Raw genomic sequence first — 14,581 nt, forward strand, 5'->3', positions numbered from 1 at the left:
TTTCCTAATGACTACTCATGTTGAGCATCTTTTCATGTGATTATTTGCCATCTCTATGTTGTCTTTGGTGAAGTGTCTGTTCACATCATTTACCTGTTTTAGGTTGTTTTCTTTTTATTGAGTTTTGAGAGTTCTTTATATAATTAGTCCTGAAATCAGGTAGTGTTGGTCTTTTAGCTTTGTTCTTTTTCAGAGTTGCTTTTTTCTGAGTCCTTTGAATTTTCATATGAATTTTAAAATCAGCATGCCAGTTTCAAACTTGTTGGTATTTTCATTGGGATTGTTGACTCTGTAAACCACTTTGGGGAGATCTAACATCTTAACAATATTGAATCTTCTGATCTGTGAACACTGTATCTCTCTTCACTTACTTAGGACTTCTTTCATTTCTCTCAGCATTGTTGTTCTTAGTATACATGGGTTCTGCACATTTTTTTGGTCAAATTTACCCCTAAATGTTTCATAATTTTGATATATAATACAGTAATTGTAAATGTTATGATTTTTAAATTTCAATTTCTGATTGTTCATTGCTAGCATACAGAAATACAGTATTTTTGTATATCGATCTTTTGTTCTATGACTTTGCTAAACTCACATATTGGTAGCATTTTTATAGATTCCATAGGATTTTTAAATAGATGATTTGGTATTTGCAAATAAAGAGCTTTACTTTTCCCTTTTCAGTTTTTAATTTTTCTTGTCTTCTTGGAATGGCTAGGACTTCTGGTATAATGTTGAATGGTAGTGGTGAGAGTAGATACTCTTGCTTTGTTTCTGACCTTAGGGAAAGGATTTATCCCTTAACCACTAAGCTTTTTGTAGATGCCCTTTATCAAGATTGAGGAAGCTCTCTATTCTTAGCTTACTGAGAGTTTAAAAATTTTTTTTTAGTGTACAAGAGGATTCATTTTATTTTATTTTTATTAAAAATTTTTTTCAAATTTCTTATACAATCTTTAGAGGTTACACTCCATTTACAGTTATTATAGAATATTGGCTATATTCTCCGTGTTGTACAATACATCCTTGTGGCCTGTCTTTCACCCAGTAGTTTGTACCTCCCACCCGTATATCGCCCCCGCCCTCCCACCACTGGTAACTACTAGTCTGTTCTCTATATCTGTGAGTGTGTACCTCCTTTTTGTTATATTCACTAGATATATTTTTTAGATTCCATATATAAATGATATCATACAACATTTGTCTTTCTCTTTCTGACTTATTCACTTAGCATAATGCCTTCCAAGTCCATCCATGTTGCTGCAAATGGCAAAATTTCATTCCTTTTTATGGCTGAGCAGTATTTCATTGTATCTGTGTACCACATCTTTATCCATTCATCTGTTGATGGACACTTAGGTTGCTTCCATGTCTTAGCAATTGCAAATAATGCTGCTATTAATATTGAGAAGCATGTATCTTTTGGAATTAGTGTTTAAGGAGTGGAATTGCTGGGTCATCTGGTAATTCTATTTTTAGTTTTTTGAGAAACCTCATACTGTTTTCCACAGTGGCTGCACCAGTTTACATTCCCACCAACGGTGTAGGAGGGTTCCCTTTCCTCTACATCCTTACCAACATTTGTTATTAGTGTTCTTTTTGGTGATAGCCATTCTGACAGGTGTGAGGGGTATCTCATTGTGGTTTTAATTTGCATTTCCCAATGATAAGAGATGTTGAGCATCTTTTCATGTGCCTGTTGGCCATCTTCATTTCCTCTTTGGAAAACTAATCAGTTCTGCCCATTTTTTAATCGGGTTGGTTGTTTTTGATATCGAGTTTTATGAGCTTTTTATATATGTTGGATATTAATCCCTTATAGGTCATATCATTTGCAAATATTTACTCCCATTGAGTAGGTTGTCTTTTTGTTTTGTTGATGGTTTCCTTTGCTGTGCAAAAGCTTTTAAGTTTAATTAGGTTGCATTTGTTTATTTTTGCTTTTATTTCCTTTACTTTAGGAGACAGATCCCCAAAAAATATTGCTGCAATTTATGTCAAAGATTGTTCTGCCTATGTTTTCCTATAGGAGGTTTTTAGTATCTGGTCTTAAATTGAGGTCTTAAATCCATTTTGAGTTTATTTTTGTACATGGTGTTAGAGAATGTACTAATTTCACTCATTTACATATAGCTGTCCAGTTTTCCCAACACCACTTTTTGAAGAGATCGTCTTTTCTCTGTTGTGTAGTCTTACCTCCTTTGTCATAGATTAATTGACCATAAGTGTGTAGGTTTATTTCTGGGCTTTCTGTCCTGTTCCACTGATCTATGTGTCTGTTTTTGTCACAGTACCATACTGTTTTGAGTACTGTAGCTTGTAGTATAGTCTGAAGTCAGGGGGTATCATTCCTCCCACTCTGTTTTTCTTTCTCAAGATTGTTTTGGCTGTTCGAGGTCTTTTCTGTTTTAATACAAATTTAAAATTTGTTTTTCTAGTTCTGTGAAAAATGCCATTGTTAATTTGATAGGGATTGCATTGAATCTGTAGATTGCCTTGGATAGTATGGTCATTTTAACATTATTGATTCTTCCAATCCAAAACATGATATATCTTTCCATCTGTGTTTGTTGTCTTCAGTTTCTTTCATTAGGGTCTAATAGTTGTTTGGAGTACAGGTCTTTTGCCTCTTTAGGTAAGTTTATTCCTAGGTATTTTATTCTTTTTGATGTGATGCAAAATGATGTTTCTTTCATTTCTTTCTGGTAGTTTGTTGTTAGTGTATAGAAATGCAACAGATTACTGTATATTAATTTTGTATCCTGCAACTTTACCAAATTCATTGATGAGCTCTAGTAGTTTTCTGGTGGCATCCTTAGAATTTTCTATGTATAGTGTCATGTCATCTGCAAACAGTGACAGTTTTACTTCTTCCTTTCTAATTTGATTCCTTTTATTTCTCGTCTGATTGCTGTGGCTAAGACTTCCAAACTATGTTGAATAAAAGTGGCAAGAGTGGGCATCCTTGTCTTGTTCCTGATCTTAGAGGGAATGCTTTCAGTTTTTCACTATTGAGTATGATGCTAGCTGTGGGTTTGTCATATATGACCTTTATTGTGTTGAGGTAAGTTCCCTCTATATCCACAACCTCTGGAGAGTTTTTTTATCATAAATGTATGTTGGTTTTTTTCAGAAGTGTTTTCTGTATCTATTGAGATGATCCTATGGTTTTTATTCTTCAATTTGTTAATGTGGTATATCCCATTGATTGGTTTGTGGATATTGAAAAATCCTTGCATCCCTGGGATAAATCCCACTTGATCATGGTGTATGATCCTTTTAATGTGTTGTTGGATTCAATTTGCTATTATTTTGTTGAGGATTTTTGCATCTATGTTCATCAGTGATATTGGCCTGTAATTTTTTTTGTTATATCTTTGTCTGATTTTGGTATCAGGGTGTTGCTGGCCTCATAGAACGAGATTAGAAATGTTCCTTCCTCTATAATTTTTTGGAATAATTTTAGAAGGTTAGATGTTAACTCTTCTCTAAAAATTTAGTAGAATTCACCAGTGAAGCCATCTGGTCCTGGACTTTTGTTTGTTGGGAGTTTTAAAGTTATTGATTCAAAATCAATACTGGTAATTGGTCTGTTCATGTTTTCTATTTCTTCCTGGTTAATTCTTGGGAGATTATACCTTTCTAAGAATTTGTCCATTTCTTACAGATTGTCCATTTTATTGGTATATAGTTGTTCATAGTAGTCTCTTATGATCCTTTGTATTTCTGTGGTATCGGTTGTAACTTCTCCTTTTTTCATTTCTGATTTTATTGATTTGGGCCCTGTCCCCTTTTATCTTGATGAGTCTGGCTAAAGGTTTATCAATTTTGTTTATCTTTTCAAAGAACCAACTTTTAGTTTTATTGATCTTTATTATTTTTTTAGTCTCCATTTCATTTATTTCTGCTCTGATCTTCATGATTTCTTTCCTTCTACTAACTTTGGGTTTTGTTTGTTCTTTCTCTGGTTGCTTTAGGTGTAAGTTTAGGTTGTTTATTTGAGATTTTTCTTGTTTCCTGAGGTTAGCTTGTATCACTATAAATTTCCCTCTTAGAACTGCTTTTGCTGTGTCCCATAGGTTTTGGATCATTGTGTTTTCAGTTTCATTTTCATTTTCACTTGTCTCTAGGTATTTTTGATTTCCTCTTTGATTTCTTCAGTGGTGCATTGACTGTTTAATAGCATATTGTTTGTGTTTTTTGCATTTTTTTTCCTTGTAGTTGATTTCTGGTCTCATAGCATTGTGGTCAGAAAAGATGCTTAATATGATTTCAGTTTTCTTAAATTTACCAAGGCTTGTTTTGTGGCCTAGCATGTGATCTGTCCTGGAGAATGTTCCATGTGCACTTGAAAAGAATGTTTATTCTGCTGTTTTTGGATGGAATGCTCTATATATTTATCAGTTAAGTCATTTTGTCTAATGTGTCATTTAAGGTCTCTGTTTCCTTATTGATTTTCTCTCTGATGACTTATCCGTTGATGTAAGTGGGGTGTTAAGTCCCCTACTATTATTATATTATTGTTGATTTCTCCTTTTATGTATGTTAATATTTGCCTTATATATTTAAGTGCTTCTATGTTGGGTGCATATATATTTACAGTTGTTATATCTTCTTCCTGGATTGATCCTTTGGTCATTATGTAGTGTCCTTCTTGGTCTTCTGTAACAATGTTTATTTTAAAGTCTGTTTTGTGTGATATAAGTATTGCTACTCTGGCTTTCTTTTGGTTTCCATTTGGGTAGAATTCCTTTTTTCCATTCACTCACTCTGTGTGTGTCTTTAGTTCTGAAGTGAGTGTTTTGTAGGTAGCGTATATAGGGTATTGTTTTTGCATCCATTCAGCCACTCTGTGTCTTTTGGTTGGAGCATTTAGTCTATTTACATTTAAGGTAATTATTGATATGTATATTCTATTTGCCATTTTGTTAATTGTTTTAGATTTGGTTTTTTAGGTCTTTTTTCCCTTCTTTTGTTCTCTTGTGATTTGATGACTGTCTTTAGTGTTACGTTTGAATTCCTTTTTCTTTTTTGTGTGTATATCTATTATAGATACTTGGTTTGTGGTTACCATGAGGTTTGTATAGCAGTGTATATGCATTCTAAAAACCCTGCATTTGTACTCTCCTCCCCTTACAATTAGTGTTTTTGATATCACATTTTACGTCTTATTTTTTTGCGTATCTCTTAACTGCTTATTGTGGACATAGTGATTTTACTACTTTTTGTTTTTTAGCCTCCCTACTAGGATTGTGTGTGTGTATGATTTCCTACTTTTACTGTATGCTTGCCTTTACTGGTGAGCTTTTTCATTTTCATAACTTTCTTTCTAGTTGTGGCCTTTTATTTTTCACCTAGAGAAGTTCCCTTAACATTTGTTGTAAAGCTGGTTTGTTGTAAAGCTTAGCTTTTGCTTGTCTGTAAAGCTTTTGATTTCTCCAAATCTGAATGAGAGCCTTGCTGGGTAGAATATTCTTGATTGTAGGTTTTTCCCTTTCATTACTTTAAATATATTGTGCCACTCCCCTCTGGCCTGTAGAGTTGCTGCTGAAAAATCAGCTGGTATGAGATTTTTAAAAATCAGGAATGGATGCTGATTTTGTCAAATGCTCTTCCTGCATTTATTTAGATGATTTTCTTTTCTGAGAAAACATTTTTTAAATTATATTTTTTGAATGTTCAACAAACCTAGCATTTTCTGGCACAAATCTTACTTGGTCATTATCCTTTTAATATATTGTTGGATCTGTTTTGTCAGTTTACATTTATGTTCATGAGGATGTCATTTTGTAACTTTCTTGTACTAGTTTTGTCTGGTTTTGGTGTCAGGATGATGATGACCTTATAGAATGAGTTGGGAAGTGTCCTCTTCAGTTTTCTGGATGAATTTGTGTAGAATTGATACTAATTCTTCCTTAAATGTTTGGTAGTATTCGCCAATGAACTCTTCTGGTTCTAGAATATTCTTTGTGGGAAGGTTTTTTTTATCAGATACATTCATAATGTTGTGCATCCATCACTACCATCCATCTCCATAGCTCTTTTCATTTTGCAGTTTGCCATCACTCTTGAAAGTTTTTTTCTGGGTTGCTAGGTCAATAGGACATTTTTCCTTCAGTGCATTAATGTGGAAATTTTTCTGTCTCTGTATGTGTGTGTCTGTCTGCCTCTCTTTTGGTGACAGCTGTAATTGGTAACAGTATAATTCACACAATTCACCCACTTAAGGTGCAAATTCAGTAGTTTTTATATATTTACAGAGTTGTGCACCCATTACCATAGTCAATTTGAGAACATTTTCACTGTCCCCTCAACACATTAGCAGTCATTCCCCATTTCCTCTTAACCATGGTGTTCAACTTTAGAAATTCAATTTGAGTGTGCTATCTTGTATCACTAGTTACTATGTTTAGCCTTCTAGCTTCTGACCATATGGAATGTAATTAAAGTAACTTTTAATGTCTGTCTACTAATTTTATCATCATTATCTTTTCTGGACTGGTCTTAATTGACTGACTTTTCATTATGGATGATATTTTCCTGTTTCTTTGCATACCTAGTAATTTTTAATTGGGTGCCAGATATTGTGAATTTTACCTTATTGAGTGATGTGTGAACCTGGGTGATGTGTGAACCTAGGGGTTGTTACCTTTACTCCTTTTGGGTGTTTTTTTCCTCTGGCTCAGGCAATTTCTCACATACATATGGTGATCAGTACTCAGTTGACAACTTGAGGGGAACCTCAAATCTCCAGACCTTTCTGTTCATCTCTCTCCTCTCTGGTACTCTGCCTTTGTAAATTCTAGTCATCCTGGCTTCCCTGGACATTCGCTCTGTGTCCTGAACTTGCGGGAGATCAGTGTTCTTTCCCTGGAATCCCCTCCCTGTGCTGCTGTTGGCCTGTCTTGTTTGTTTTTCATCCTTCAGGGATCACTCTCCTGTGCCTATTGGATCAATCTCCTGATTGATCTCTGATATTTGTTGATTCATGTATATTGTCTGGTTTTATACTTGTTCAGGTGGGATAGTAAATTTGGTCCCTGTTATTCCATTTTGATTAGAAGTCTCTAGACTGCTTTTTCAGCCAATAGAAAATCAGTTTTCAAAGACTTACATTTTCATTACATCCATTTGTTTCATTCTCTCTCAGACTATAACCTGCACTATTAAAAATATTATGGGGAGGGCTTCCCTGGTGGCGCAGTGGTTGAGAGTCTGCCTGTCGATGCAGGGGACACAGGTTCGTGCCCCAGTCCGGGAAGATCCCATATGCTGTGGAATGGCTGGGCCCGTGAGCCATGGCTGCTGAGCCTGCATTTCTGGAGCCTGTGCTCCGCAATGGGAGAGGCCACAACAGTGAGAGGCCAACATACCGCAAAAAAAAAAAAATATATATATATTATGGGGAAAATTCTTAGGTGAATTTAGAAACAATTGTCATCTTACCAGGAACTGCCAAAGTACAGATTTAATATTGCATTGAAAGAAATTATTGTTTCTAGTTACAACTCTTACCTCTTGAATCCTATGTCTGTTACTGTTTGATTATGTATAGTTATGACTTAATATCTGAAATGCTTCTGGGCAGGTGTTTTTCCTTTTAATTATACAGTACAGATTTGTCTAATTACATGATTATTGATGAAATTATTACTTTGGTACTCTTGGTTTTAAAAGTTTGCTAAGCTGAGAATATCTCACGTATCTTCTGTTTTTAGGCAAAATTCTTGTTTTCTGGAGTATAGATTATGAATAGCCTCTGAGATACTAGATTTGATTTTTTTTTTGCATAAGTCCAAATCATTCATGTTGAAATATTGGACTTATCATTACTATAAATTATTCATGCTTTTTCTTGTCATAGCTGAGGCTAATTTAAAGGATAAAGTCTTAACTATTGTATTCTTAAAAATAACATTGGAATCTAAATATTGATATATTGCCTTAAATGGGTTTTTTTTTTTTTTAGTCTGCCAAGTGGAGAGTTTATAACTTAATCATAGCAGTGAATTGTTCTAGAATCGGTAAGGTTTCTACTATTGACCCCTTTCTCACAATTTTTTGTGTGATAAGTTATTACTCAATATGGGACTTCCCTGGTGGCGCAGTGGTTAAGAATCCACCTGCAAATGCAGGGTATATGGGTTGAGCCCAGGTCCAGGAAGATCCCACATGCTGCGGAGCAACTAAGCCTGTGCGCCACAACTACTGAGCCTGTGCTCTAGAGCCCGCAAGCCACAACTGCTGAAGCCCCCTCTCCACAACTGCTGAAGCCTATGCTCCTAGAGCCCATGCTCCGCAACAAGAGAAGCCACCACAATGAGAAGCCCGCACAGCACAATGAAGAGTAGCCCCCACTCGCCACAACTTGAGAAAGCCCATGTGCAGCAACGAAGACCCAACACAGCCAAAAATAAATAAATAAATTTATTTTAAAAAAATTATTACTCAATAAAATATCTAAAATGTTACTTAATCCAGGGACCAAACTGTAGAGAACACTATATAATTTTTTAACATCTTTATTGTAGTATAATTGCTTTACAATGGTGTGTCAGTTTCTGCTGTTTAACAAAGTGAATCAGCTATACATATACATATATCCCCATATCTCCTTCCTCTTGCATCTCCCTCCCATCCTCCCTATCCCACCCCTCTAGGTGGATGCAAAGCACCAAGCTGATCTACCTGTGCTATGCAGCTCCTTCCCACTAGCTATCTATTTTACATTTGGTATAGAACACTATATAATTCTTACCCCATTTTTTTCTTCTTTTACAGGAAAAGTGAGAAGCTTAAGCTCATCTTTGTGGTCACTAACTCACTTGACAGCTTTGTATCTAAGTGACAATTCCCTGTCCCGCATTCCTTCAGACATTGCCAAGCTTCACAATCTGGTGTATCTGGACCTGTCCTCTAATAAAATCCGGAGTTTACCGGCAGAACTCGGAAACATGGTATCACTCAGGTATACAGATTCAACTTAGTACATAGCTATATACCCCCTAAAAGAATATATTATTATATTGTTAGGAAACACCACTTTGTTGGGAAACGACATTGTCAATTTAATGGTATTTGAACACAATTAAACATGACTATGTTCTTCAGGTAAAGTTTTCTGGGAAAATTGAATGTCAGCTAATAAATAAGTCATTTAGATCCATTGCCTAAAATTTACTTTATTGCTGTTTTGTGTAATATACTTTATTTTTGAAACAAAATTTTTGGACAAAGTGGGGCAAACAAATAGAAGGCACTTGTATTATCCCATATATTCACTCACCTGTGACAGACAGTTGAGATGCTTTTCCCCCACTAAATTCTGGGGCCCTATACCATCTTTAATATGGGATCCAGGAAGCCATTGACAATTAATGATCCCATTTTGGCCATCCCAGGGCTTGTATGCATGACAGTAACAAAGCCAGGACTTGAAAGAAGCTAGAATTAGTGATTGAATATGGGGACCTATAGTGTGGGCTATAGGAGGTTGATAGGATGTGGAGTCACACAGAGTTCAGGTTAGAAACCTGACTCAGTCATTTACAAGTTGTGTGATTTGGGGCAAGCTTCTTACAACCTTGCAGAGTGTTTCTTCATCCATGAAGTTGCTATGATAATGACCCAACTAAGGATGAGATTAGAGATATTTGAGATAATGACTAAGAAACTACTAGCAACACTGCTTGGTACATATTGTATTAGTAAATGGTAATTGCTGTAACCTCTGTTTTATAAGATAGATGAGATCTACCCAGATTGAATATAAAGCCAATTTCCAGCTATTATGTTAATCCCAATAGAAAATCTTGCCCCATTTCATATTACCTCCCCCCCCTTTTTTTTTAAAATTCCACTGGCTTTTCTGCTGCCTTCTATCATTTGCTGCATAGTAAAAAGGAATAAGGACCTTGTGAGAGTTTCTTTACCTCTATTGCTTCCATTCCAGCCCTTTGACATTTTTTAGGCTTAATTATTGAGTGTATACCATGACTATTTTTAATCCCCTGAACCAAATTTACTTAAAGGACCTCCTTTCCTGTGTGATATATTTGGAAATAAACAGGAACCAAGTATTCAGAGTGAGTTTTTCTTATTCAGTTTATGGCCTCACCAACCTCTGGTTTACTCAGTGGTAACCAAGCTTCATTTAAATTCCAAGAACCAAGGGCTATAGAAGTATCAGTAGTTCACATTCACATGTAAACATTGACAAATAAAACTTATCATAGGGGCTTCCCTGGTGGCGCAGTGGTTGAGGGTCCGCCTGCTGATGCGGGGGACACGGGTTCGTGCCCCGGTCTGGGAGGGTCCCACATGCCGCGGAGCGGCTGGGCCCGTGAGCCATGGCCGCTGGGCCTGCGTGTCCGGAGCCTGTGCTCCGCAACGGGAGAGGCCACAGCAGTGAGAGGCCCACGTACCAAAAAAAAAAAAAAAAAAAAACTTATCATAGGACATTGCCAATATCTTAATATTGGGTCTTTCTTTTTTTCCTACTGAAGATTCCTTTCATAGTTATATTTTCTATACAAAAAAAATATTAAAATAATCAGTAGTTATTAATATAGCTGCCATTATTTCTAAAGTAAAACTTTAGTATTATTAATCATAAACATATTGTGCAACTACCATAAACTATTTTGATTTGGTACTATATGATCATTTAAATTTTCTTTTAACAATTCACATGTTAGGCTGCTTTATCATTTCCACTTTCTTAAACATGTGTATTAGACCTCCATGTATGCTAGACCAGTTCTGCTCTCAGGGTGCTATCTGGACTGTGCCATTTTCAGAGTGTGTCACCAGCCTGCAGTGAGATACACAGCAAGTGTCTTTTGAATCCAATACCCTTAAAAAAATTGGGGCTTATATTTTGTTGGTCTTTTTTTTTCTCATCACATTTTTATAGTAATTGATTTTTTTCCTATGTTTTACAAATGTATTGGTCTGTGGCAGTTTGGGGTTTTTTTGTTGTGTCTTTTTGTTTGTTTTTTTAACCACATATGATTTAAGAAGCACTATACTAGACATTGGCATATAATACTAAATTTTGTATTCTTAGGAACTTACATCTTATATTCCTAGAAATTATATTGTTGATTTTAGCTGTTAGTTAAAGGTTAATATATCTTCTGACTTCCTGGAATTTTTACATCAACAGGGAACTCCATTTAAATAACAACCTGTTACGAGTTCTACCTTTTGAGCTGGGAAAACTGTTTCAGTTGCAGACTTTAGGCCTGAAAGGTATGACTTCCCATATTTGTGCTTCTTGTGGTTTGTATGTATGTCTTTTGAGTCTAAAGAAGCCATTAAAGGGAATCCTTTTGCCAGGGATTTGCAGGTTCACTCTTCCCCAGAGTTCATCATTTTGTTAGATACAGTCCAATGGTTTTCTTTCTTTTTCACCTATAGATTGTCTGCTAGTCTTCTTATTATTTTTTGCTCCTAGCCCAGCCTTGCTTTTCTAGCCTTTCTTTTAGTCACCTCTATGTTTTGGTGATACATTCCTGACGTCAGACTTTATTTCATCATCCTGTAAAACAGCTTTTTTTGTTTGTTTGTTTTATGTTCAAATCTCAAAAAATGGAGATTCTCACAAAATGCAGAAAGCAAGTAGAAAATTTTGATCTGTTTGGATCCTCTAATAAAGACCAGTATTTAAGCATTTCTTTAAAACTCAAAAATAAAATTGATTTATAAGGACTTTACTAATATTTTAGAACTCGGAGACATAATTAACCTAGTAAGAACTATTGGGAAATATTTTTTTAAACCAGCAAGGTTAAAAGTCCCATTTTAATAATATGTCAAAACCTATAAATTTTTTTATCACATTGTGGTTCTTCACCAGTCTTGTAGATGTATCCAGCTTACTCTATAATTGATTCCTTAAAAAAGATCACAGGGGGACTTCCCTGGCAGTCCAGTGGTTATGACTCTGCCCTTTGCTGCAGGGGGCATGGGTTTGATCCCTGGTGGGGGAACTAAGATCCCACACCCACATGTGGTGTGGCCCCCCAAAAAAATCACATGATGAAGTCTTCAGGAAGTGTACTTTTATTTCTTAAAAATACAGTTATAAAGTGAGGTTTTATTTCTGTAAATCCATTTCATATTATAAAAGTAATGGTATTGTTCACAAAAACAAATGGAAATTGCAAACGATACATTTACAAATATATGTAAAACCATGTTCAACAAACATCAGCTTTATAAATCATTCTTTGGAAAGTTTTTGTCTGTATGGGCTACACTGGCTGAGGCCTCTTAAAATGGAAGTCAGGGAAATGTGAGCTGCAAATGCCTTTTCTGTTGTATCTCCCTATGATAAGTCTAATTTATTCTTATTTTCCTATTTTGAAATTTGAAAAACAAATATATAAAATGTGGCAAAGTGTAATTCATATACAGACTACCAGAATTAACAATTAATATTTTTTCACTTTTATGTCCATTTTTTAATGCAAAAGAAATAGAACATTACAGAACATTAAGGCCCTCTTTGTTCCTCTTCTAGTCTCTTTTTCGTCCCAGAGGCAGCTACTGTTGTGTGTCCCTCTGGTTCAAGGTTTTGTAATCTTACAGTATATATTTTACAAACCTTAATCTGTATTCATTTCTCTAAGGATTTACAAACTTTATTTGAAGTTAGGGTCATTGCTCACAAATTTTCACACTGATTTAAGTAAACGCTGGGGCCAGGTAGGGAAGTCTTTATGGCACATTTGTTTTTGATTAGTCCTTGGTCTTCCACTTCAGAAAGATCCTTTACTGTTCAACATTTATGCCTTTATGTTTCTTTCTTGGAAGTATAGTTTCACCGAGATAGTTCGTTTATCTCAGCTATTCTGTTGGACATTGTTACATGTCTGTCTGCAATAGCAGTCTTTTCACTTGATTTCACCTTTTTAAGACAAATCCTATGTTATTTTCCTGACTTTGCAACTTACACTTTAATGCTGTGCTAGCTACTTCTTAAAACAGTTACATTTTCCTTGCTCTCTGAAAACTTCTTTAATGATTTCTCATGGCACCTGTTAATTATTTGGAAGAGAAAATGTATCACTTAGTTCAAAAATCATGTCTATTTGCTATTTTATCCATTTGTACAGAGCCAAAGTACTTCTGCCTCATGAATCAGTTCATATCATTTTCTTTAAAGTTGATTGCATAGGGCTAGCATGCGTCACTTTTTTTTTTTTACATTTTTCCATGTTCTTCAAAATTGTTCTACTGTGAAAGATAGGACTAGAACCTTAGATAGTGTATTCTTTTTTTTATTTTGAGATAAGAGATTTATGTGAACCTGTAAGAAATAATTCAGGGAACAATCCATGTGCCTTTTACCAATTTCCCCCCAGTGATAACATCTTTCAAAACTATACTACATAGACTTGCCTGGTGGCACAGTGGTTAAGAATCCGCCTGCCAATGCAGGACACACAGGTTCAAGCCCTGGTCCGGGAAGATCCCACATGCTGAGGAGCGACTAAACCCGTGCGCCACAACTACTGAGCCTGCAGTCTAGAGCCCGCGAGCCACAACTACTGAGCCCACGCACCTAGAGCCTGTGCTCCGCAACAAGAGAAGCAACCGCAATGAGAGGCCCACACACCACAACAGAGTAGTCCCCGCTCGCTGCAACTACAGAAGGCCCCCGCGCAGTAACGAAGACCCACTGCAGCCAGAAAATAAAAAACAAAACAAAACAAAAACTGTAGTACAGCATCACAACCAGGATATTGACATTGATACAGTCAAGGTACAGAACAGTTCCATCACCAAAGGATCCCTCATGTTGCCCTTTGATAGGCACACTTGCTTTCCTCTTGCCCCAGTTCACTCCTGAACTTCTGACAACCACTGATATGTTATCTATTTCTATAATTTTGTTATTTAAAAAATAATATATAAATAGTATCATGCTGTGTGTAACCTTCTGAGATTGGGTTCCCCTCCCCATACCCAAGGTTAATTCTTCGGAGATTCACCCAGGTTGTGGGTGTTTGCTCCTTTATATTGTTGAGTAGTATTACTTGGTATGGATGTATCACAGGTTGTTTAATCATTGACCTATTTAAGGACATCTGGGTGGTTTCCAGTATTTTGCTGTTACAGATGAAGCTGCTGTTAACATTCTGTGTGCAGGTTATTGTGTGAATGTAAGTCTTCATTTCTCTAAGATAAATGCCCAGGAGTGCAGTTGCTGGGTCATAGGTTAATTTCATGGTCAGTGTTTTTTAAGAAACTGCCAGGTTGTTTTCCAGACTGCTGTACTATTTTACATTTTTACCAGTAATAAATGAGTGATCCAGTTTCTTTGCATCCTTATCAGTGTTTGGTATTGTCACTATTTGATTTTTTTAACATCTTTATTGGAGTATAATTGCTTTACAATGGTGTGTTAGTTTCTGCTGTATAACAGAGTGAATCAGTTATACATATACGTATATCCGCATATCTCCTCCCTCTTGCACCTTCCTCCCATCGTCCCTATCCCACCCCTCTAGGTGGACAAAAAGCACCGAGCTGATCTCCCTGTGCTATGTGGCTGCTTCCCACTAGCTAT

General features: G+C 35.9%; 1 protein-coding gene and 1 long non-coding RNA gene across 5 annotated transcripts in view; both read left to right on the forward strand.

The window, feature by feature from the left end:
* The window catches only part of LOC125963824 (uncharacterized), a 212,712-nt gene that overhangs the window by 146,035 nt on the left and 52,096 nt on the right, over positions 1-14,581 (forward strand). The window lies entirely within an intron of this gene.
* The window catches only part of CNOT6 (CCR4-NOT transcription complex subunit 6), a 74,726-nt gene that overhangs the window by 28,233 nt on the left and 31,912 nt on the right, over positions 1-14,581 (forward strand). For 2 of the 4 annotated variants that reach the window (XM_033413510.2, XM_004284056.4), the window contains exons 3-4: positions 8,785-8,971; positions 11,171-11,256. The exons of 1 other annotated variant lie outside the window; for it this stretch is intronic. In XM_033413510.2, coding sequence (XP_033269401.1) covers positions 8,785-8,971; positions 11,171-11,256 — 273 coding nt within the window. Of the gene's footprint in view, positions 1-7,972; positions 8,028-8,784; positions 8,972-11,170; positions 11,257-14,581 lie in introns of all 4 variants that reach the window. One more of the 4 variants, XM_033413512.2, reaches the window with a different exon arrangement.

This window comes from Orcinus orca, chromosome 3 (genome assembly GCF_937001465.1).
Source record: "Orcinus orca chromosome 3, mOrcOrc1.1, whole genome shotgun sequence".
Lineage (NCBI taxonomy): Eukaryota > Metazoa > Chordata > Mammalia > Artiodactyla > Delphinidae > Orcinus > Orcinus orca.